We start from the raw sequence: 24873 nt of genomic DNA, 5'->3' as shown, positions 1-24873 counted from the left end.
ACACTCCACAAGGCGCTTGGAAGAAATTCCCCGCCCTGAAGCTCGCGGAGTGCCTGCGCACAGCTGTGTGCAGGGACTGGGATCAATAATCCGGTAGCGTCCCGGAGTCGGATGCTATTTCAGTAATTAAACATTTGGCACAGCACGGGCTGCTCGGCTCTCTTCCTCTCGTTGCATTCTTTAAAATTCACTTACAATGCTTTTTGTGGCAGGGAAGTATTTACATCCCACATTTATAATGTTAAACCAGTTGCCAAACACTGAAGAGCTGATAAACACTATGTGCTGTTAACACTATAAAGTACAATCCCACTGCTACTCGCATGCAAATAAATAATAATAACTTAGCTGCTTGTCCGCTTTTCGGTGTATAAATGCATTTGTCGCGTAGCACAGTGACATCTAAATCATTTTAGTAAAAGCACTGGAAGGGCTGAAACATTACCTGCAGGTATGATTAGGAGAAAATTTTATTGTTCGGTTGTTTTTTATGTATTTAGTTCCTTATTTGAATATTTTTAACACTTTTAAAATGGTATGATGCTTAATCATTATTGCTGGTTTTTGCTTTTTTTTTTTTTTTTTTCTAATTTCATTGAATTACTTTGCCTTCCTGAGGATTAGCCCACAGGCTAAAAGTTACTATAAAATATTCATTAAATCTTTTCCTGCATCTGTTACAGACACAGATATCTTTTTAATGTGCTGGTCAGTTTTGAGACTGCTGCTTTCGTTGCTATCCATAAATCATTAGCAAGTATTTTTAGTGTCATCAGTGAAAGGTTAATAGAAGCCCATAATTTTGAGATGCATCGTTTTGATTAGCTGCTCACAAATTTCCCTGAAAAGGGGATGCGAATTGTTCCACACCGCAAACTGGAGACTGTGTCCAATTTGTGCATAAATTGCGATTGTCTTTGTAATGGGCTCCTAGGAAGGTGTGGGGTTGCCTGCAAGGTAACGATTTAAACATAAAGTGACCCTTGATGAGGGAACTGGAGTTTCAGTTTAATGTGTTTCTGTAGTTTTCCCTCACCTTCGGAGCCTTCGCATTCCACACAAATAATTCCTTCATAACAAGTGCCTTTTCAGAAGATGTATGCTGCTGACAGTTAATATAAAATTATTGCCCCTGAATGCATTTTTGTAATTACTTCCCAGAGAACTGTCTTTGTGTTAGAAGACATTTCACACTTTAGTAACATAAGTGTTTGGGGAGAACATGAGTAATAATTACAAGCAGTCTTTCAGTGAAAATAAACCTAAAAATTATAAAAAAAGCTAATGTTAAAGTTGGTTAGAGACAGTGAGGAATTTATTTAGCATGTTACGCATGCCTGTATATATCCCAAGTTTAATAACCCTTCAGTAACTAAACTTAAAAAAGCAATAAAGAACAGAGAAACAGCTTTCTAATTTTTAAGCAATAATGAAACTAAAAACTGATTAAAAGTGACATGCTACTAGAGACAGAATAAAGAAACTTAATCTGAATGCTCCTATAGGAGATTTCTGCTATAATGGAAAATGAAATGACTCACAGTTTGATCAATAAAAAAATTAGCAGCATTTAATAAAAGGTTTCTCTAGCATGTTGTCTAAAGGATGCTATGAAAGCCTTGAAATACAAGAAAAGCGGGCTGGGAGGGTGAGTTTCTGTACAGGAGTTAACGTGACTGAAAAGTCATCTGCTGGGAAGGGCTGGTGGGCATCGGGTCAGAGCCTGGGCGTCGATGGTCGCACTGGGTGGTGCAGCTGGACCTGAGCTCAGGCTGCCCGCTGCAAACCTGCAGGTGGGGAGCTTGGAGCTGCCTGGGTGCAGAGCAGCAGGGGCTCGGCATCGCTGCAGGAAACGGGGTGCTCGCAGCGCCAGGCTCTGTCCCAGCACGGAGGTAACGGCAGACACTTGGGATCCACCTGCTTTCCCGACGGATATAGCAGGAGGTGCAGCACCCTGCTGAAACAGCGGGACCTTGCTAAGCTGAAGAAAGGTGCAGGGATGCTGTGCACCTACCTAAACGTGAAGGTTTTAACGCGTACCTCAATACATACACAGTGCTGTTGTGAAACGTGGTAACACGTGCTCCTAGGTCTCTGACTTCTGTATATTTTAGAAGATATATTTTAACATAACCTGTATTTTGATCCTGTGGGTCGTCACCAGCGCCCTCGTTCTTCCCTTGCCTTTCCACAAAGGCTGGCAGCCCCCAGCCCTGCTGCCCGTGCCGTCTGCTGTCAGCGCCAGACAAATGACAGCTTGGAGAGGCTGCAACGGCCAGAGCCCTAGGAGGGCACGAGGAGGTAACAATATACAATTTTCATGGTTCAAGGGTAGCCTTATCCTACTGTTCTTCATTACAGTACTGCAGCGAGATCAATTTTATTAAGTTGTAAGTCCTAGGAGGCCAACGCCATTAACTACGTGCTGGATCACACGGGGTTTTGGTGGTGCGATCGCTCTCCCTCTTGCTGGGGGCAGGCAGCCCCTCGCACGAGCCCTGCAGCCTGCATGTGCTTTGCTGCCTGTCCCGCAGCCATCCTGTGGTACTTTGTGCATCATCCATCCCAGCTCTTTGTTTTTCAGCCACGTTCCTCTGTTTTCCCCCATGGGGTTTGGTGCTGTGCTGCACTGAACCTGCTCGCTTGTGACATGTGCAGCGAGCACTTGGTGTGCAGAGTGAGCCTCTGGTACCCGGCCCTGGGCTGCTGGAGCAGGGTTTGGGCTGCTGGTACTGGTGTGGTGCAGTGGTTGCAGCCTCTCACGTGGCCTGTTGAGAGGTAGCATGCAGGCAGCCCTGAGTTCAAGAGCTATCTGTGTAAAATTGGTGGTTTCGGAAATGCTGAAGAGCCGCAGACCTGGCGTGCCCCACAAAGCCAAGCCTTCATCCTATGGGAATGAGCTTCAGCTGAGGTTTGTTTGCATTTTTGTTATTGAAGCATTAATGTTTTTTATTTTGCTTCTGTTCATTCTTCTTTGACCACAAATTGCAGAGAAGTTTGGACTCTGCTGCATTACAGTCCAAGAGACAACACTAAAATGCCAACAAACTGCATGAAAGCCGGGACCCCCCCAAGCCGATCTGGCACTAGGCGCCAAGTGAAATGCTTGCTAACGAGTGTTTAGATTAGGCTTTTCCTTTAAGTAATTTGTTTCTTTTGTTCTCACTTCCCAGTTACACGAGGAGTTTCCTTTCCCCTTGCAGGACGGCATGCCCGCTGCGCCCAGCCCCAGGAGCTGCCGTGCTGCTGCTCCGCCGTCCCTGCAGCAGTTTGCTTCTGTCTCCCCAAGGACGATTTGGTTCAGCTCCTGTCCTCAGTCTCTAGGAAAGGGTTAGGAACTACCACAGCCCTTTGTGAGGCCTTGGTGGTTTTGTCTTTGGACCAAGGTGGCAAAATGAGGAGGTGCCTCATTCCCCTCACCACCTGGTCCCTTGCGGTTCGGGACGTGCACGTGTGCACAGCCGGGTGCCGGCTGGCATCGCGTGGCGGGGAGCACCATGGGCACGGCCACAGCTCTGCCGTGCACCAAGCCTGTGCGTGCCTGCTGCAGGGAGCAACTTGTGAAGGAAGCCCTGCAGCCAGAGGTGTCGGAGCCCAGATGTGACCCCGTGCTAGACAGCGCGCTTCAAAGAACAATCCTAAATTCAAAAAAGTCCCGGCTTTCAAAAGTCTCTGGGTTTAAAAAGAAATTACTGGCACAAGCACGGAAAGGCTCGCTTGCCCCGTATTGTGCTAAGATAACAGAAAGTTTAAACTGCCTATATTGGATTCCGCAGCTGAAAAAATAAGCCCAGAGCTTTGCTCTGACTCCCATTTCCCAGGCCCACGCGTTGCACGGCGCTGCACGTCTCCGCGTCCCCGCGGCCGGCGCGTCGCCTGCAGTGTGCCTGCGGCCGCCCCGCACTCCCTCCAGCACCACTGCTCCCCGCGGCCATGCTCCGCTGTGCTCGGCCCCCACCAGCGGGGCCTGGCCGGGGAGAAACGGGAATTTGCTCTTGACTTTGGGGCCTGGCGTGAGCATGGGACGTGCAGTCAGTTTGCAAAACCTTGGCTTTCAAAGCGTGCTGTTGCTGTAACAGCACGGCTCGGAAGGCATTTCTACTGACACTAACCTTCCAGCCGAGCCCTCGGGACTTCTCATCTCCACCTTTGCCAAGTTTGCCACATTCCTTGGACCACCAGGTCAGGCAGGAACACTCCCGTTCCTTGATGCATCTTGATGAAATTGTAACTTTTTAGAAAAGAAGTTGGCTTTTACCAAAAACCAAGAGTCGTTAACATTAACTTTAGTGGCAATTAGAGTAACATATTCTTGACTGTTGGCCAGGCTGTTTAGGTCATAGGGTAAAAGCATTCGTTTCCTGCGAAGCCCTGCAGGCCCCTTACTGCGTTACAGGAATAAAAGAAAAGAGAAGAAAAGAAAAGCAAGAGAACCCCAAACGCAAGCGGTGAGGTGTACTTTCAAGGCTGAGCTGTCAAGCTGTCTCGTCTCTTCCTCAGGAAATTGTTGGAGCAATTGTTGGAGACAGCAGGTCCATTTTAAAGACACTAATAATGCTTTTGTGAAAGCAGGCCCTTTTTGCCACTTAGGACTAACCAGTGACCGCGTGCCCAAAGGCACGGTGCCAGTCGTGCTGCGTTGGCCTCCCGCGGTGACAGAAGTCCTGCTGGGGGTGTGCCGGTGCCCCTGGCACCCACCCTGGCCAGGCACTCACCATCACGAGGGCAGTGCGCTCTGCTCCCTGAACCTGGCTGCTCCATGGGGGGATGCTCGTACAGTTCTTGCCTGCGGGAACACTGCAGGTTAAATTCATGCCTTACTGCAGCAGAACTCCTCAGGAATTCGTTCCGAAGGAGTGCTCCCGGGTGGCTGCCCTGGTCAGGGACGCTGAGCTCACTGCAGAGCAGCTGGGGCTGAAGCTCTCCCTGCCTGAGGACCACCCGTCCCCGTCACTGCCCTGGCACTCGCTGCTGCTTGCTCCTGGGGGCGAGCAGCCACCGTGTCCCAAGGCCACCCATGCCACTGCTGCCTTGATGGGGACAAGGGCCAAAAAGCCAAGAAACACCCCAGGTTTTCCTCAGCAGCGTGAGGTTTCTCCAAGGCGAGCACCAAGCTTGCAGCTCGGCAGAGGAATCTGAAGATGGTGTTATTCCAGGGACAGCAACCCCGAGGTGTGGCAAACACGCACGATTCCTTCAATGCGCTGAAAACAGAAAACATCTCATTTTAAAGCAATGCTGTTTGCTAAATAATTTATGTGCAAGATTTCACTGTTGTGTTACTTGACATACAACGGTGTCACGTAATGACACTTTTGAAAAGTTGCCTGGAGGATCAGATTTCCCATTCAGTGGGGAATTAAAAAATGTTTCTGGAATTTTGCTCTGCAGTCGCGAATCTTATTTTCTTATCTCACATTGTACAATTTATTTTTCCTAAAGCAGTGTGTTAAATTATTTGTTATTGTTGGACTCGGTTGAACAGCTTTATCCCTAGTGTAGTCATGAAGTTTTGGAGAAAAACCAAGGATGAATTTGTCACAGTGTGCTCAGCAGATCAGCTGGCCTTTAGGTTAACTGTCAAAAGACAGCATTTCTACTGAAAATATTAGTGAAGGTCCCTTAAACCTCCTCGAGGTTGCCTAAAATCTTTCTTCCTCAGGCTGTAGCTAAATCGGTTCAGAAGTGCTTTTCGGAGGCTTCCATCAGCAGGCGGCATGGATTCAGGTGGCAGTGCTCAGATCAGATTTATAGACTTGCGCTATTTTATAGGTTTCTGTCTTATAGAGCTGGAGAGCTGACGTTCTGATTTATGAACGTTTATCAAATCTGCAGGACATACAGGCTTTAACAAAATTGACTGAGCTATAATGTTTGTGATTTGAGTCTGGGATGAGCTTGTGAAACGGTGTGCCAAGTAAATACAGCAAAATGGAAGTGATCAGTGCAGCGTGTACATTGAATTAGGTGTTAAGTAAAGCGAAGCTAGCGAAGCTTTAACTTTACCATTATTTGGCAGGGTAGTGGTGTAAGGAGAACAGAACTGTCCTCGAGTAGCATACGCTTTTATTAAAGGGAGAGGCTCTAAAGCATGAGGTTCAGAGAACAGTGCTTTATTGAGCGAACCCCGTACAGATCGTGACTTAGGACATGGAGAGCATGGTGAGCGATACTTTTATAACCAAATCCTTAAATTCATTACTGCTCTAAGAGTGCCATATCTGCTTTGTTGATACGAACATTACACCTCGCTCTTAATGGCGATGTTGTAGCAGAAAGGTCCGTATAACTCAACAGGAGAAGAACCTGAAAATGTGCCCGTCAGTTAATTGCTAACAGCGATGCCGTGGCAGACCACGAGCAGGCATTTTTAATATTTCCATTGCAATTCGATGGGTACGTCATGTTACGAGTGCTCCATGGCAAGCCGCAGAGCGTTTCACACCAGCTGATTGATGTTCCCATGCGCAGTGCGGCCGACGGCACAAGGTGTGTGCTCGGGATGGAGCGTGGCCGCACAGCCCTGCTAGCGCCGCGTATCTGAGCTGCAGCGCTTGCGGTAACCAGTGTCCAGCTTTAATAAATTGTATTTCTCAGCTTGTTTCATGTTCTCAGCACTGGTTGCCCTTAATCTTTTTGGCGCTGATCTCGTTTTAGAAACCATCCATCTCCCCGTTACTGGTGTGAAACCCCTGTGCCGGCAGGCAGCCAGGCGGCACCCCCTGCACCGTGGGCACTGCTCCCCGGGGCCCTGCGCCGCTCTGGGGCTGGGCTGAGCGCGGGGGGCTGCTGTGGTGGGGGCCTGCTCACCCCTCCTGCTCTTCTGGAGGACTTGTAAAACGTCTGTGTTTAATAACGTGGCACACTCGGGCGGTGGGATTGCTTGTAGAGGCGGACAGAAGGGCACAAGCTCAGCACGGCTGGTGGTAGGGCAAGCGTCCCAGCTGGTCACCCGGCGTGGCCAGGGCATGCGGCACGTCCAGCGGATGCCGAGGGCTGTAGGAGGTGGAGGGGAAACAGAAACTGAGCTGCTGCAGGGCTTGGCCTCCTTCTACACCCGGCGCCTGGAAACCCGGGGATTGTTTGGTCACAGAAGCCTGCAGCGGGGTGTGCCGCACAGCGAGGTGCCCGCGGGGCTCGGCGGCACCCCTCGTGTCCTGAGGCACCTCAGGGTCTTCAGTGGGAGCCTTTCGCTGCCGTGGGCACTCGCGCTGGGGCTTGATGGTGGCGGGGAGAGGAGAGCACAGAGGATTAAAATTCAGTACGTGCCTGTTCTGTACAGGCTGCAATTAATCTTGCCAATTTTTAAAGCTTTGAGAGCCTGGTTAAGTGATGAAACACTAACGACTCCTTATGACAGAGAGTCAGAGCTCTCTGCCCACTGAAGGAGATGCAGGGAGCGTTCGCAGGATTCACACCAAGCAGCAGAGAATACAGTTGAGAATTGTTGCACCGCATGATATAAAAACCACATTAATATAATGAAAGGTGTCAGGAATAACGCGAGACCGGCTATAATTAAATGTATCTCAATAAGCGCGGCGTCGTTCGTCAGGCAGACCTCTAAACCTTCGCGTGCATCCTTGCTGTTGGCAGGTGGCCTGGGAGGAGAGCTGGAGAGCGAGGCGAAGGACAGCCGGGCCCTGGAAGAGAGGAACAGCGTGACGAGCCAGGAAGAGAGAAATGAGGAAGATGAAGACATGGAGGATGAGTCAATTTACACCTGCGATAACTGTCAGCAGGACTTCGATTCGCTGGCAGACCTGACTGAACACAGGGCACACCACTGTCCTGGAGGTAATGTTAAACTCGCTTTGCAGTTCTGACAGGTGGTTAGCTGGGTAATTGGACATAGCAACAGCTTGAGGCCTCAAGTGAGATTAAAGAATTAATAATGTAATTTTACAGTTAATGTAATTTTATTGTGGTGCCTTGGGTAGCCTTTGTTCACTCCTTTAATAAAATTAAAATAAAAGCAACAGCTTTCCAATTGGAATCTGTCAGTAATTACGTTAGACAAAAATGTTGTGGGTTTTTTAACGTTAAAAGTTTCAGACAGGGTATTTTTCCCTCTCTTCCCGAGCGCAGGAAGATTAAAAAAGTTAAATGACTGAAGCGTGCAAAACTCCCCTGAAGATAGGCCTCTGAACCCCACCAAAGAACATGACAATTTCTGAGATAAAAATTCGTAGTGTGAGCTTTGTAATCCCACCCTAAAAATACACCATTCTCCCTAGGTTACTGTTGCATTTCCTTTTGAATTTTATGGAGGTGAGGATGGCATGTGCCTACCCTGATTTTGAATGTCCTTGTTGTGAAGTGAGAACGAGCACAGAGCGTTGGTGTGAGCAATCGCAGCGCATCTTGCCATTGCCCAGCTCCTCGTGCATGGCCGGTGGTAGCAGCAGGCACCCTGCACAGTGTGTTATCTGATTTATGGGGGCAGCAAAAAGCCTTTGATTTTTGCCGAAGATTAAATAAAATCTTAGGAGGGCGAGTGCAGAAAATGTTCATATATATTTAAATCAGGAGTTCTCACCCTTCCTAGAGTTAAATACGCTGCCAGTATTTTTTCCTCCGCACCCATCTAAGACATTTTTAGCCAGTTCCCATTTCGGCTGGCAGGGGGGTTAGCTTCTCCTCTGGTGCAACATTATCCTGTCCTCATTCCCACGAATGCGTGTTCCTCCCTGGCCACTTAATTTGTTTGGTAATGAGTCCACATTATGTTCTCCTTTTTGGGCATCATTAAAGCTGTGCCCAGCCGAGAAAGGCCAGAGGAGTTGCCCAGGGTGAGTGTGCAAACGGGGCTGTGGGGGCTCTGCCGCCCACCCCGAGCATCCTCCTCTGCCCCAGCTGGATGCAGCATCGCCAGGGCTGCTTGCTCTGCGCTCTCAGTTAAACACTGCCTGGGATGCCCACTTGAAAGTACAAAACCAGAAAACTTACTGCTCGCAGGGTTGTTTTTTGGCCAGCTGACAACCACTGGATTGCCCTGCGATTTCTGTGAACAAAATTCATATTTTGATGTAGGGTAGTAAGCAGGAAAATGCTGTTGAATAGAAAAATCCTTGTTTGCCAGGCTGCAAGGCGAGGTGTGCAGCCCAGGGGATGGGGACAGGTCCCTGCAGTGCCAGGCGGGAGGATAGGGCACTGCTGCTGCTCAGTGAAAGAGAGGCCTGTTTTTTTCACGAGGCAAAGGTCCATAAAAACACAGCAACCTAGAGGTCCGTGTCTGTACAGTTGATATTTTCACACCTCAGTTTTTATTTACCCTCAGCGTAGTGTCTGTTAGTGACAGTAAGAAAAATAAATTCTATTTTTGGGACCTATCAAAATAATTTGTGAGTATTCCCCTTGCTAATTTTTGATTGCAGGTAGCATAACTTCATCATCTTTTACTGTCTTGACATGTGCTGATGATTTACAAAGACATTTTGTCATAAAAAGGCACCATATAATCATCTGCATATACACGGAATAGGTGCTGATTATCTCCATGTGAGGAAATCCTTGTTCCAGAATAAGAGTGCCTGTTTTCCATTTGTTTTAGTGTAGTGTCCTGAAGTGATTTAATGCCAAGGGAAGGGTTGCACTCATCTGTTCGGGAATGAGAATGTTTCCATGAAGGCAGTCTGCAATATTGTTGGATATTTACATGTCTTGCCATGAGGAAAAAAAGTTTTCAAGTTCAGACCCACCAATTGTCCAATAACCACGAGAATTTTTGGTCTAAGAATGCAAATTACACGTGTTTGCTCAGCTCACCTGGAAAGACTTGCCCCCACCAGAGTGAGAACCTAAGAGAGCGCTAGGAAATGTGGTGTGTTTAACGATGTTACCCCACCAAATGGGCTGTGTCCTGAGTTGCCCTGCTCTCCTTTAGTCTCTAATGCCTGCCCGACACCTCTGAGGCTGTAACACAGTGCCTGACCTCTGGGCAAGCTAGAGTTTCATGTCTTAATCTGAAGCAGGGTGTTCAATCGTGTCTACATGGCTCCAGATCAATGCAGGTAATATTTGTAGTGATAATATCACCAGGCTGATAACACAACGTAACTAATGACTTCCTTTGGGAGGCTGAAGTTAGGAAGGTATTGTAGCTCTGGAGTGTTGCAGGATTATAAGAGCTCACTCCAAAGAATAGGATAAACCATCTATTTCACAGGAATCCCTTAGAAATTCATTACAGCGGGCTGAAGTTATAATACAGTTTGAACGCAGCTTCTTTGACATGTAAGGAAGTAACAAACAGCCGTTTCCCCCCTCGCTTTTTCATGTTTTTCAGACTTGTTTCTTGGAGGACAAAACACCGCTGAAATCTAGACATCTCTCGTAGCGTAAGCGCATGGCATCCCTTCGGATGCCGGCCCGGTGGAGGTGCTCTCCTGACAGAATTAGGTGCCTCTCGTGCCTTTTGCTCGTGGTGGATGTCTGTGACGGCAGGCTGGGGGCTTCCAGTGCCGATGGGGATGTGAAAAGGGCCCCCACGGGGCAGCGCGTGCTGAATGAGCAGCGCGTTTCCTCCCCAGCTCACGGCTTCCCAGCTCGGCCCCACGCGAGCGCTCCTTAAACAGCCAGAGAGCACCTTTAAAAATGCCCTGAGAACACACAGACACCTGGCGCATGCGCTGCGTGTGTTGAGCTTTTACAATGAATTTAAAAAGTCACTCACGTCCTGCGTCCCCTTAACTTGAGAAGACTCAGGCGTGGCCATCTCATGCAGTCCTTTTTGTAGTTTTTTTGCACGCTGCCGTTAGTGCAGGTGTTACGACACAGTGCCCCAGCAGTACTGGCAAGAGGAGAGGCTCACATGTGCATTTACAAGTGCAAGTGTCCTCTGGCCAGCACCGGGGGCTGCATGCATCAGGCAGCTGTTCTGCAGTACCTCACTGCCTGGTGCCTGGTGCTGGGTTGGGTATTGCCTGATGAGAAGTGGCTAAAAAGCCCCAAGACTTGCCATTTGTATGTGCATGTTAGTCCACATGTGCCAGTCTGGTTTTATCTCCCGTTCTTATCATGTTGGTTTTGATTCCTCCATCCATGCCTGCCCTTTCCCCCTGCTGGGCCAGTGTAGCCTCCCATAAACTTGTTCCTTCGGTTTCCCAAGCAAATGTAGGGTCTTGTAAAGCGAGTTAGCGCATCAGTGAACTGGACAGAAGTAGGTTACGTTGGGGTCTCTGAGCATTTCATGAGGTCCTCTTCTGTTGTTGATAACTTTACAGGTTGTCTGTTTCAAACAGCAGCAGAGCTATATATGGATATTGCCAGCTGGGAAGCGGCTGATTTTTCTAAACTACTGTACGGTAGGAACTAGTTTATAATTAAAGTCTTGCAGTTGCTCCTGTTAAATGCCCTGTAACTTGTACACTAGGCTTGCGTTAGAAACGAGGTATTGTAACTGTTTTGTGCTAGTGTATAATTTTGCATTTTCTTGTATTTCACCTGCTGAATTATAATTGCCATGCAACTGTATATGCAGGGTGCTCACCCAGAAACCGTACACGGCAGCTTGCCAACAAGTGGCCGCGTCTCAGTGATGTTTTTGTCAGGTAGTACTTTGTACTTTGCACTGACAAAGATGGACTTCTTGCACGTATTTCCCAAATTAACCCTTCCCCAAATTATAATCTCGTTGCACCTGATTGGCAAGTTGGAGGTTTTCAGTTGCTTTGCTGCTGATGTTGTTGCTTTTTTAAAGTAATGAATTGACTGATCATCCTCCACAAAAGATACTGAAATACAGTTGTGAAAAAAGCAGTGTGGAAACTTAATTATACACCTAGTTTATACAGCTGTGGCTCTAATGACCTACTGGCCCTAATCACTGTGTTGTGGCTTGGTCTGAGTGCTCCTGTCCTTGCCAGAATTCTGCTCCTCTCTCTTAACATGACTAGTGTTTCAATCTAAAAAAAATAATAAAAAAATAACATTTCCTTTTTTGTTCTTTTCTACATTGTCATGCTGAAATGCAAGTTTCCTTCTTTCCAGAGGTCACGGCAGTGTTTTCAGAATTGGCACCAGAAACGCTCCGCAGTATCACAGACTGTAAAAGCACGGATGTTCCCTGGCGCCCTCAGTTCTCGCTGCCTGGCTCTGGCAGCGGGCACTGGGGCAGGCTTCTTGCTGTCGGTCCCCCGAGGGGCAGTGACCGCAGGCTCCTTTTCTTGTTTCATGCCAGGCCTCACCTCGCGGGGCTCACATTTGTCCCGCTGGTCGGCGTTTGTGCCCGTCGGGGCTGAGAGCCGGGCTGTCTGTGCGGGTGCAGGGCGCTGTGTGTTTGTCGTGCAGCAGGTGAGGCGCGTTCCCGTAGCTCAACCTGGAGCTGAAGCCACGCAGGAGCGCGGTGCGGAGCGTGATGGCGCGCGGGGCACGTGGTGACCTTGGAGGATGAGGTAGCTTCGTCGCAGGGCCGCATGCAGCAGTGTTTTCATGGGCACTGAGTGCAGTGCGTGTGCTCGTGGAGGCTGCGGGAGGCGGCCAATTCCCCAGCGGGCTGGCGACGGCCCTGCTGGGTGAGGGTGGCGAGGCCCTGCTCTGCCTCTGCCACTGCAGGCTGGCGCTCGGTGCTTGCGCTGCGTCTGGTTCTGGGCTTTACAAGCACGCCGTGCCTCTGAGGGCTTGCAGTGGCTGGTGGGGGGCGGCATGAATTTGAAACAAAGCTCACTGGCCATGAACACCGAGCGCGGGATTTGCTCTGCGGCCTCGCGGAGCCTCTCCCGTGCCGAGCGCGGTGGCAGCGGGCGGCAGGCCCCGCCGCGAGGCCCGGTTGGTGTGCTGGCAGATAAGAGCCTGCCAGGGTGCCGGCGCCGCCCCCCGCAATCGCCACGGCCACCTTTGTGCCCGGGCCCCTGGGGATGGTGGCACGGGCGGCAGCACCAGGCTCTGCGCACGCAGATAGGAGCGGTGCCAGCGCGGCTGCGGGAGCCGGGGCTGAGCGAAACCAGAGCCCCGTGGGGAGGGAGGCACGGGCTGCAGCTACCCCTCTGCAGCCTGCACGTAGCCCGCAGTCATCGCGCAGGGCACGGCCGCATGCTTTGAGGCTGTACAAATATTTCTCAGCTAAGATGATGTCTTTCCTCAAGCAGCATATGTTTTTCGCATAGGAAGAACATTTTCCCTGTCATTTTTAAACATATGGCCCAGTGAGGAGCTGAGGATGACACGTTAGCATGGTCGTATCAGCAAGGGACTGTTTCATCCTTGCTACTTTAATTGAGTTTTGCTTTTTTCTTTATCATCTACTTTTATCTAGCTCAAAAATGAGCCTGCAAAGCGAGTGTGGGTACCCCTGGAATTGTGGGGCCGCCAGGCCTGTCCCGCTGTGGCGCTGCACCCGCTGCCTTGTCGCAGCTCGGGCTTTCACTGGCTCTGTGTGGGGCAGGTCTGTTTCTCGGCATTGTAGGAATGCAAGGAAATAAGAAACAGCTCTGAAGAGGAGGGAGAGGTGGCAGCAGGAAGGTGCCTTTCAGGGCTGGACCCTGCTGAGCTTGCAGGGGTGGCCGTGCCCACAGAGGAGGGTCCTGCTGCCGCCAGCAGCCCCCTGCGCTTGGTGACTGTAGAGAAATGTGGGAGAGGGTTCTCCTCCTTGTTTTTTAAGCAAGCTGAATGACTGTCCCAGTCCCTGGGAGGGAGGGATGCTGCAGCCTCTCAGGAGAGCAGCCTGGAGCCTCAGTAGTTCCCTCAGTCCCTCAGGGGCTGGTGTTTGTAACTCCGTGTGTGACGGAGCTCCATCACCGGGGAGTCACCGGCCTGAATGTCAAGCATGGGGCTTGGGAAGGTCTGAGGAGCCTGCGAGGAGGCTCCAGGTCCATGTTTGCAGTCCCCTTACTGGTACCTCCTGCACCTTGACCCAGAGCTAGAGCCTGAGGCACGTGGTGCAGCATCGCTGGCAGGGCAGTGAGCGTGTAAGGCACCTCCTTCACCGCCAGTGCTCGGGATATGGTCACGTTTGCCTGCTGGTCTCAGTGTCCGAGCGCGAGGGGACGCATTGCACCGCTGCTGGGGTGGGGGCCGGGCAGGCAGAAAGGTGGTGGCCGGCCTTTCAGAGGGAAACTGATTAAGGCTTAAATGTTAGGAAAAAGCAACCAGCAGTGCATTTCAGGCACTCATCACAGAACATAAATTTGCTGTTGGAAGTAGTGGGATAAAAACAAGTCTGTCTAATGCTGATTTATTTGAATTTAGAGAATATAATTTAAAAAAAAATGAATGAAAAATAAAGGGAGTGTGCATACAAACACTGTCAAGAATTTCTTTTTTTTTTTTTTTTTCCTAAACAAGCTCTAGAAAAAATCCCTGCAGAAGTTCTGTAGTGCATATTTGAATGCTTTTGTTGTAGCCTCATTAAACTTGGCTTGTCTGCAGATACAGCTGGCATGTTATTAACTGTGCTCCAGGCTTGGGGAAGCCAGTAAGCAGCCTCCACCCCCCGGTGCCGGCTGGCTTTAGGGAAACGTGCCAGCATGGGTTGGTCCTCTTCAGCTGGCTGGCTTTGGGAGCGCTCGCTGGAGCATCCCCGCGTGGCCTCTGGGTCGGGGAGCCCAGGGCTCAGCCTGCCTCCCACGCCGACCCGAGCGAGGGCTGCGCCGTGTCCCCGTGCCGGCCAGCAGCCCGCGGCCACGCACTGCAGCGCTGCCTCGCGAGCAGGATGGATCCGCCAAGGTACGTGGCCTCCCGTGGACACGCTCGCCCGGGTGCCTGCATCCTCCGTAGGGCTCTTGCGCCTTTCTGTAGCGTGGGCTGGCAAGAAGCAAGTCAGTGATCGTCTGCCAGATAGTTCCTCTGTTCTGAACGAACTCGTTGTTGGACTGAACTAGTCTGATAAATTGAATAAGGGAAATATTTTCCCTGCACCTGCTGGAGAGGCTGTTGCTCTCCAAGCTGCGTTTGCACATCAATAGACCTCCACCAGAGGTCTAAGCAGCTTCTGACTTTCTCCAAAACTTTGGCAACAAGCACATGCCTCTTGAATGCTGTCTCATTTAAGTAATTGTAGTGTTTTGTTTGTTTGGTTGGTTGGTTTTAATAATAAGGTGACTTTTAAAAGTAGATATCATAATCTCATTAAATTCAGAATTGTGAAAAAATCATCAATAGAAATTTTAATTAAATAATGTATATAAAATATAGAGAATGTTAATCAAACTTCATGTTTAATACAACCAGTTTTCATTGCCTTAGCTAATGAAAAAAAAAGTGATTTAGAGTTTTCAAGGCACCTGGTCTGTTCATGCTAAATACCTCCTATGGCATTTGAGCTCTTCAGAATCTTTAAAACATTTGGTGTAGCGACTCCTTTCTCTGACACAAGAAGTACCAACCTTATTTTTATCTTCAGGGAGTTAAGAAGTCAATCTATTTCGGCTAAAGTTTTGCCTGTTACCAGGAGGAGCATTCTCTCCTTCCATCCCCTACCTCTTGCTGATACAAGATTTGTGTTGTCTCTGGGAACTGATGTTGCTGATAATTAAAAGGATTAATTTTTAGTCTGTGCAGCTCCCCATTGGGCATCCTCTGAAAATGCAGAAGCCTTGCGTCAACATGAGGGGAACAAGAGGTCGGGGTTTGGAGGAGATTTCGAGCCTTTCCCCCTTAGCAGCCTGGCTTATTTTGGATGAAAATGACTGTAACTTTGGCGTCACCAATTTGTCCAATAACATGCATGAAATCAGTGCTAGAGCCGAGGTCTGTAATCCAGGTGGGTTTTGTTGCTGGCGACACCTATATCGCAGCGGGTGAGCTCCCTCCTCCTCTTGCAGGCACCAGGTTTTTGGCATGTGGTCCATCTGTTCTTTAGGCTTCCTTGAAAATCTTTCTCAGCATAATGGTGAAAGACTTTTTGGCTCCTCCTTATGTTGCTACTCAATTACTGTTAGCCTTGCGGAGGAGGACATAAGGAAAGGCTGAAGAGGCCCATCACTTTTCTCTTCTCCAGGGAATCTGTTACATTAAACATTTGAATAGATTTTTGAACGTAATTCCCAGTCATTTCCTCCACAGTGAACTCAGTTCACTTGTGCAGACTTTGTACTTAATGATATCTCCTAAAATAAATGAGATTTGATATAACTTATATTAAATGGTCTTTTTAGAAATCTACATCTACTAATTATTCATTAGAAAATTTGGAGAGATGGACAGAAGTAGAATATATTCTGTTTATGACCTTGCAGTCTACAGAAACACAAATATAAACACCTGCATTCATTTTCCCTGAGCACAAGTGCATGCGGGTGATCTGCTGGGCTCCGAGAGTCATCTAACCAGATCTGAGTGCATTCAACCCATATCAACAAGCCGTAGCAACCAACCAAGCCCACGCCAGCTAAAAAGCCAGCACGCCTTCAGGGCAGTTGCAGGTCAGATTGCATTCTGTCTCCTCGCCATGGGGGACTTTGCTTTTGTGAGCACTTCTGGTTCTCCTCGGGGTGACTGCTCTCCCCTGTCCCTGCTGCCTGTGCTGCTCTCCCCATGGTCCCTCCTCTCAGGCTGTTCCCTTGGTTTCATTGCACTGCTCCTTGCTGGACTTTGACCATTGCACATCAGGCTTACGGCACCGTCCTCCCTGATGCTCTGCTGGCACTCGCCCTGTCCTGGCCCCACGTGTAACCCAGTTACTTCCACGTCTGAGCTTTCAGACCCGCACAGCTCATACGCTTCTGCTACACCTCACCGCGTTGCTGATTTCCCTTCTCTCCGTGCTGTCCCTTCCCTGGGCTCTCAGTGCTCACAGGGCTGTCCTCACACTGCCCCATGGGAACCAGCACCTGCAGAGCTCCCCCAGGTGCTGCGAGCACCCATCGGAGCTGGGGGCACTTTGGAGGTGCTCCCATTGAGGTTCAAAGAGCTAAAGCCGTATGCCGTAGTCAAATCCTTGTTTACAAAACCCAGTGAATTTTCCAATTTGCATTCAGACTGCATCCAGCCCCAACCTGGAGAGCTGCTTGATCTCACCTTACAGCCCTGTCACTGTGCTTGCCGTGTTTTGTTTTACAAGAGCTCTTTCAGGCAGGAACTGTATCCCACTAGATACTGTGGCGGTGCCGCGTAGCTGCAGATGGTGTCCCTTGCTGCACGGAGGATGAACGGTCATCGTTAGGATGCTCGCAGTGTTGTTGCTTTCCTCTCACACACAAAAACACTTTTAAACCAAAATTTAAAACAAACAAAACTCAACAATGAATGAAAGTGAGTAGGATTTTTTTCTCTCACAGATTAAATGAGAGAATATTGAGTTTTCTGGCTGCCCGTTTATCCTCCAGACATGCAAGCACCAGGAGGGAAGAGGCTCCTTCTCTCTGCCACTATACCTATTTCTGACATACCAAATGCTCCGCCGTACTTTAACCAGTTCAGTTTTGAAGATCTGACCAGCTAAAACTGGCTGCTCAGAAGACAACATCATTGCCTTGGGGGAGCCTTCAGTGCAAGAGCTGGGGAGAGGCGGTGGTCGCAGCACGCTGGGGTCGCAGCGAGCTGGGAGAAGCGCGACGTGCGGGGCTCAGCGAGTGACAGGCTCGGCTTCGGGGAGCTCGGCCACGCGGCGAGGGGGAGGAGGACGGGGAGAAAAAATGATTTGTGAACTTGCCCCTTCTGAGATAGCAAATGCTCCTCTCCCGGTGACCAGGAGCATTGCTGAGCAGCCGGCAGCTGCACGCGAGTCGTCTTCTGCTGTCAGCGAGTGTCACCGCAGAAACCTCAGCAGCTGCAAGGAGCCACTACACGTACGCAGGGGATAGAGGAGGCTCCAGGATCGAAACGCCCTGGTGTGTGGGCTGCTCGGGATTTTTCTCCGAGGAAGAAGATATCCACAAATGTTTTAAATTAGGCTATCCTTGATGGTTCTGGTGGTATGGAGCCCGACCAAAATTTGGGGGGAAAAATAAGTTACTCTGTTAAAGTAGACATGAAAAAAAATGAAGGGCTTAACTTTTGTCCTGAGGGTGATAAAACAGCACCACACAGCTGAAAATCAATCTGACCTTCACCCACGTGATGCTGTTGTCTCAGTCTGTCTTTCATTTCCTTTGGTTGAGTGAAGGCCGTGGCATTCAGGAGGGAGAAAAGCCAGAGGGAGGTGGGGAGAATCCTGTTTTCTCTGGAAAGGCTCCGGTGCTTGCATAAGTTGACTCCATAAAGAGTTGCAGTAAAACTTCAGATTATTTCATTAAATTAAAAAAAAAAAACGAGAAAACAACAACAAAAAAAACTTCTTCTCTTAATAGCCAGGAATCACATTAAGGTAAAGCAGATATTTACTGAAAAACAAACAAACAAACAAACATAACTGTTTGTAAAACATTCTGTTTTAATTAAATATAGAATTAGTCAATGATGGTATTTTGGAATGAAGGCTGCATGCAGCAACAGGAAACCTGCACATTCATTTAAAAACAGAAATTTGTACCCAAAGGGGAGAAAAAAGGCCAATTATTTTTTCCAGAGAAATTTTAACATTCTGTGTTGCAGGCTTTGTCCAAACAAAGCCAATGTACCACTTACACGGGCATTTACATATACATCAATAAACCAACAGTTCGGGCTGGTGTATAAGCGGTTGTATTGATTTCCAAAATGCAGGTACAATTGCAGTCGGTGAAATATTCATTTTGTACAACATCCTTCAGCAAGTGGTATGGGCAGACACTTTCCCCCCTCATTTCCCCAAAGATGTAGAATCAATTAGTAAATGGGTAAAATTCTGAAATTCTGTGCAGAATTTAATTCTACAGAAACAACACCAACAAAGGAGAAAATGAAGTACAAAAGTGCTTTTTTTTTTTTTTTTGCTTTTTGTTTGTTTGTTTGGTGGTGGTGATGGTGGTGGAGGGCATTACATCTGGAGAGCCATTAAAAGTGCAGTTTATAGCTGTTCATCCAGCCCCCTGCTTCTTCCATCCTCACTGAATTTAAACGCAACCCAGAGCCAGATGATTTCTGTTGGAGAATAGCAAATTTCCCACACAGGTTTTACAAAACTAAGATTGCTATGAACTCTGTAAAATTACTTTTTTTTTCTATTTCGTCATATGCAGATAGTGTCATTTCATGCCATAGTCATGAATTCCTGTGTTGCTCTATATTTGTGTGTTATATATCCCGTAGCTGCTGTAGCATGGAGAGAGTGAGGGACACCTGCCATTGCTTTGTTCAGTGGATGTTGCTTGTTTTAGGCAGCTCAGTAAGAAATGTCAACTTCTCGTTAAAAAGATAAAGACAGAGATTGGATTTAGCTGGAGAGATTAATCCCTGCTTCGTAAAGGTTAAGAATTAAACAATTTGTTCATTAATCTATTTGGGATGTTGGAGATGAATTTATGACTACAGCTTATTATTTAAGTGTGGTTTGTCGGATGTGCCAACAGGCATGGACACGGTCCTTTGCTATTACTGTACATGTTATAAAAAAAAAAAAAAAAAAAGAACAGGCAATTTAAAAGATGTTGGGACCTCTTCCTGGCGAGCTCTGCTAACGTCTCCCTGTGATATGCCAAAATGCTATTTGCATAAATGTAGGATTTAATAAGTTATCATTCTGATTAACGCCATTAACTGCTTAACTACTGTAGAAATTGGCTTCCAAAGTTGCTTCATGGTAGCTGTTGCTCTCAACGTCATTCCATTTGCTGTCTCACTGGGGATAATGGTATGCAAGGGAAAGCAAGAAGGTCAAGGATCTTTTTGTTTAGTCTCTTTGCACATTAAAAGTTCTATTATGTGTTTGTATTGCATGTGGTTTCCAGTCTGTTGGCTACAGAGCTTTCAAAATCCATTGATGATGAGTTTGTGAAGCTAAATATATCTTGTGGGCTGTGACTACCAAGCTATCGTTGTGTGTAGCAGGCAGGGCCAATATTTAACAAGTGTTTTCAGCACGAGGAGTTTCGAAACCAAGTCGAATGCTCTTACAAAAGGGTTAACAGATACACTAACACAGAAGAGGACAGCAAACGCGCACACCTTGCTCTGTGGTGACAGTGGGGTGTTTGGAGCGATGCTTTTGGTGCTATTTATGGGGAAGTGTATCTGGGCTTGGGGTTTCTATGTTTTTCTTTTTCTAGGGGCGGAGGCGGGCTGTGGTATTGTTGTGAATGACACAGCCACCACAACGGGCAGCGGGGCTGGAAAAAGCGCTGCCCTCTCAGCCATCCCTCTCCCTGCCCCAGCAATGCGGAGGTGCAGCCCCACGTTGGGGGCTCCCCGCGGGCCCTGCCCCACGCACCCCACGGCCGGGACCCCCAGCACCTCCCCGCTGCTCCGCGCCCTGCAGCCAGGAGGCCTCCTGGAAACCAGCTTCAGCTGCCCTGGGGCTGGCAGTAGCCTTAGTGGATTTCCTTTGGGTGTTGAACAGCCGTGCTCACGTCCTTGTGGTGTGCAAACTCGTGGCCGTAGATGTGGGAGCAGCTGCTCCTGGCTCGGGCTGGGTGCACACTCGGGCAGACGTCACCGCCTCCTTCCCAGGCGTAAGCACGAGATACCCGTTCTCTTCTAAGCTGAAAGCAGAGATTTATTTATTTTTTCCCAAACAATTCATGTTCTGACTGCATGAGTACCTTCACACCTGTCAGTTGCACTCGGTGTGCTCATTCCCCAGGGTTACCTGGCATCTGGGAGATCCTGCCTCGGTGCAGCCTGATCCCTGCCGCAGCGGATACCCGCGATGTTTTGGGTGGAAATGCACTTACACCAGCACACATCATCTGCTGCATCGCTCTGTTCTGCTCCGCTATATTCCTGCTTTTGTAACATTTGGGTTGAACCCCCCTCCCGGGCTGTTCCGGGAGCACTGCAGCTATCTGCAAGCTGTCCTGCTTTTTGCCGTGGTGCTGGTAAGCTCAAAAACATCTGCAGGCAGCGTCAGTCCAGCTCGCTAGTCTTCAGAGGATATTTGCAAAGTTTCATAAGGCTTGGACCCATACCCACACCCATCCTACATGCAGCGTCTACAGATTTATCCCCGAGAGCCTCTTACAGCTTTGTTTGTATTACTATCTAGAGCTATCCCACTGCCGAAATCCTCAGGAGAGAGAAGTGGTCAAGAGTACTTAGAAACATCTGTTAAAAATTCAGACAAACACTGCACTGTCACTAGAAGCTGTTGGGAGAGGGGCGAACGAAATTCATCATGTGGTGCTGCAGGAGAAAGGGACATTTTTTTGTTCCTTCTCTTTTCCTTGAAAATCAATAGTTTGGTCAGTAAACATAGGAAAATGCCCCTGCAGAGCCTGCTTGGGGCGGAGAGCTGCTCTGCACAAAGTCACAGACTCACTCGAGAGCCAAGCCTCGCAGCCTTACGGGAGCGCTGCTGCAGCGCTCGCGTTTGATTCATCGCACGCCTTCTGCTTGTTTCAAGGAACCCAGCATTAATTGTGTGGGCCTGGAAAGTGGTGACATTAGGAGACAAAGTGACTTCGCTGTGACTTTTCTTTTGCTCGCCATGCTCAGACAAAAGGGGAGAAGTTCTAACGAGAGATCAGTTGCACGCTGCTCGGTGCGTGGCTGCGCGCTGGGTTCAGCGAGTACTTGAGAAATGTTGGCGTTTGTCCCTGATGATGCATCATGAAGTTACAGGCAATTTGGCAGAAAGCAGCCCCGAGTTTTGCCGGGCTCCCTGTGAAGTTGTGTTTCTCCACCCCAGTGCTGCAGCTCGGGCCCTGCTCCCCGTGGGGTCTCAGCCCCGTCCCCATCCCCATCGCGCCCGGCTCTGCGCTTCGCCTTTCCTCCGAGAGGCACAAACCGGGGGCTCTGCCCTACCGACCCGGGGCACATTCACTGATCTCAGAGAAACTCAATTTCTGTAAGAGAAACTCAATTTCTCCGAGCCCTCTATCCCCAGTCCGGGGTGATTGAAAAGTTAATAGGAAAGGACAAACAGTTAAGGCGTATGACAGGCAATATGATCACGTAAACCTTGTTTCTTAGGATGCCGGGCTGACAAAAATGAACCCGGTGCTCCTGAGAATAAATGAGTCACTTCAGACTGAGACTTGATGGACAAAGTTGGCTTTGTTATCACTCTGCAGGTAGTGAGGGGACAGGGTTGGGGAGAATTTTCAGAAACGTAGGCAAGGCATTATTAGAGGGGTAAAGTTTCCTCTGCCACGCATCCCCCGTAGCGGAGCCAGCATTACCCTGGTCCTCCTCCTTTTAGGAGCCTTTTGAGGAAAAGTCTCTGGTGACAGGAACATCTCTCAGGTCTTTTCATCCGTGAGCTGCCAGGTGAAAGAATGGGGCTAGAGAACAAAAGATGTTCTGATACTGCAGACAAGCTTTTGTAGGATCTGCCACGTCAGCTGTCTCTTATAAGGTCTGCTGTATTTTCTGTTGATGGTGCTCTTCCCTGGAGGATTTCCCCACACCTGGGAATGCCTGCCATAACCCGCACTGATATTTTCCTCAATGCCTTTCATTTCTGCATACAGATGGAGCTGGGATATCACACGCCGTCCTTGCCCTTATTCTGTTCTGCTCCTTGGCAGCCCCAGCTTTCCTGGCTCCGAGCTTTCATCCCACCTCCCTCTCAACCTTTTCCAGGAGGGGCTTTGCAATTATTTATAAGCTAGCTTGTCCTGTTTTCTGACATTTTCAGCGTAGTCTGTGCAAGAGGAGCTAAGTATATATTCCCTGGCTTTACAGGGAACAGGCGACTTAAAATAAACGTTGCTGGCCTGTGTTAGCAAGATGCTCTCAGATTTTTGTTTTGTTTTGTTTTTTATTGGAGGTGAGGAACCCTCCCTTTAACATCAGTGGTCTTGGGGTGGAAAAAATCCTCGTGGCCTGTAACCCCCTCTCGCCTTTGCGCGTTTGGAGATCTGGAAGGGCAGGCAGCCAACTTGCTTGCCTGCTCGTCAAGGGGAGGCTGCCTGTCCTGCCTATCCCGCATTTCCCCCGCCATCCTGAAGCGGGTTTTCTTTCTCCTTCCTCCTACCACGTGCCAGAATAAGAAGCACCCTGTGATTTACCACCTTCTTCTGCTCATCGTGTGCTGAGGCTCGAAATTTTCCAAAATACATCATGGTAAAGAGGCAAAGCTTTAATGATTTGGGCATCATAGCTCCTCTAGAGGCATCTTTAGATTCTCTGAATGAAATAAACATCTATTTGAGCTGAAGAGCAGCATTTTCTCATTTTGCTGCTGCAAATAGGTGGGAGGAGTGACTAACTGCTCCTCTGGAAATAGTGAAGTGGACAGGCTTGTCTGCTGCCCAGGGCTACAAGCTGGATGCTGCGCTTACCCATTCACCCCATCTTCGGCCGCATCGATGCTTTGCTCACTTACACGCATCGCATTGGGGTGACAGAATTATGGGCCTCCCGGCTGCCTTCTCTTCTGAAGGTAACTCTAAATACAGTCTCTCCTATGGGGAGATGTACTCCATCCTCCGCTGCTGTGCACACGGAAATCGCATTTCTTTTGCTTTTGACCAACCTCGGTTAAAAAACGATGCTGGCAGCTGAATCTCACTTTGAGTTTTTCATTAGAACTGTTCAAAGCAAAATACAGGGTGGAGGATCTGATGTGAGCCAAAACTAACCTCCCCGTTCCTGCCAGTGAGGCCGTATTGCCAAATTTCACACAGCCGTGTTCTCTAGCACCTCCTTTGAACACGAGTGTGGTTCTGGAGGCTGTTTTGAAGCTCCCACTTGAAACACTCTCTGTGAGCTAGCGGAGCATTTTCTGGCACTTAAGCTTCTGTATCTGGTGGCTGTTTGTTCTGCATAGAGCAATGAGTCATGGCTTGCTAGAGGAGAAAAAAAGGGATTTCTTAGAAAATCCTTCAGAACAGCGAAGATTGTTTTTCAGCTGGAAATGCTGTTGGTGTCTGTGGCGAAATTGGTGTGGCAAGTCACCTCTGCAGTGCTTCTAAGAATTACCAGAGAGCGTGGGGCTCCTCTCAGCGCCCTCTCTGTACAGCCTTTGCGGGCAGCGACCTTCTCCTCGCAGAGGGTATTTCTTTCATGGTCTTCACTATCTGGACTGGTGGGTATGGGAACTAGTCCTCGGTATACTTTTAGTCTTAATTAAATATTTGAATTACAAAATTGCAAAATCCCCCACCTCCTGCTGAAATCTTGCGGAATTATGGTGTTCATCATCCCAGACAGTCAAGTCATTGTGCTGCAGACTTCACTCCGAGTTTGTTCTTTCTCATAGTTTACCAGGTCATTAATGCTTCGGCTGGCTGGCTCTAAGTCTGTGAAAGCAGCCCACATTAGCACAACTGAGCATGCTGCTACAGCCTCAGAGCCAGCTCGCCTGTGCCACTAGCATTTGGGGCACGCCGGTGGCACAGCCAGAGGTGGCACTGCAGCGGGGGCGTGTGCCTCGGCGGGGGGCAGAGGCACCCTGAGGATGCTGCAGAGCTCCTTGGCTCGGCTGGCGCCCAGCTCTGCGCTGCTGCCTCGGCTGCGGGCACCTCCCTGCTGTCACACACCAGGGAAAGGCCCTCCCATTGAGTGGGCCTCAGTTTACCCGTTGGTAGGAAAAACTATTCAGATATCGGGAGCAGCATGTGGGGGCATTCACTCTTTTTCATGTCTTTAATGTTTTTGGATAGAAAAGTGTATTTTGTGTTTCACTATTCTTTATTTCCCTGGTATTGCTGCGTGCATAGTTGACTTTTTCATTCTCAGCAGTAGATTTCCAAAACCTATTTTACTTTCTCTGCCTTTTTGTTTGTTTGTTTACTTAAACCCCGGCTAATTTTCCTCTTTGGAAGTCGGAGTTTTTCCAACATGATTTGATAGAAGGACAATACAGCCCATCTGCAATACGCTCCACACCCATCAGCGAATGCCCCTCGCTCTCAGCTGAAAACAACAGCCTCGGAGGCTTTGCTCCTTCCCAAACAGCATCGCTCTGTTTGGGGG

General features: G+C 48.9%; 1 protein-coding gene across 4 annotated transcripts in view; it reads left to right on the top strand.

The window, feature by feature from the left end:
- The window catches only part of ZNF423 (zinc finger protein 423), a 208795-nt gene that overhangs the window by 46393 nt on the left and 137529 nt on the right, over window positions 1–24873 (top strand). For 3 of the 4 annotated variants that reach the window (XM_032195622.1, XM_032195620.1, XM_032195623.1), the window contains exons 3-4: window positions 7597–7797; window positions 11226–11306. In XM_032195622.1, coding sequence (XP_032051513.1) covers window positions 7597–7797; window positions 11226–11306 — 282 coding nt within the window. The remainder of the gene's footprint in view (window positions 1–7596; window positions 7798–11225; window positions 11307–24873) is intronic. The other variant, XM_032195621.1, reaches the window with a different exon arrangement.

This window comes from Aythya fuligula, chromosome 12, assembly GCF_009819795.1.
Source record: "Aythya fuligula isolate bAytFul2 chromosome 12, bAytFul2.pri, whole genome shotgun sequence".
Taxonomy (NCBI): domain Eukaryota; kingdom Metazoa; phylum Chordata; class Aves; order Anseriformes; family Anatidae; genus Aythya; species Aythya fuligula.
The sequence above is the reverse complement of the archived record's forward strand: the minus strand, read 5'-3'. Positions and strand labels throughout refer to the sequence as shown.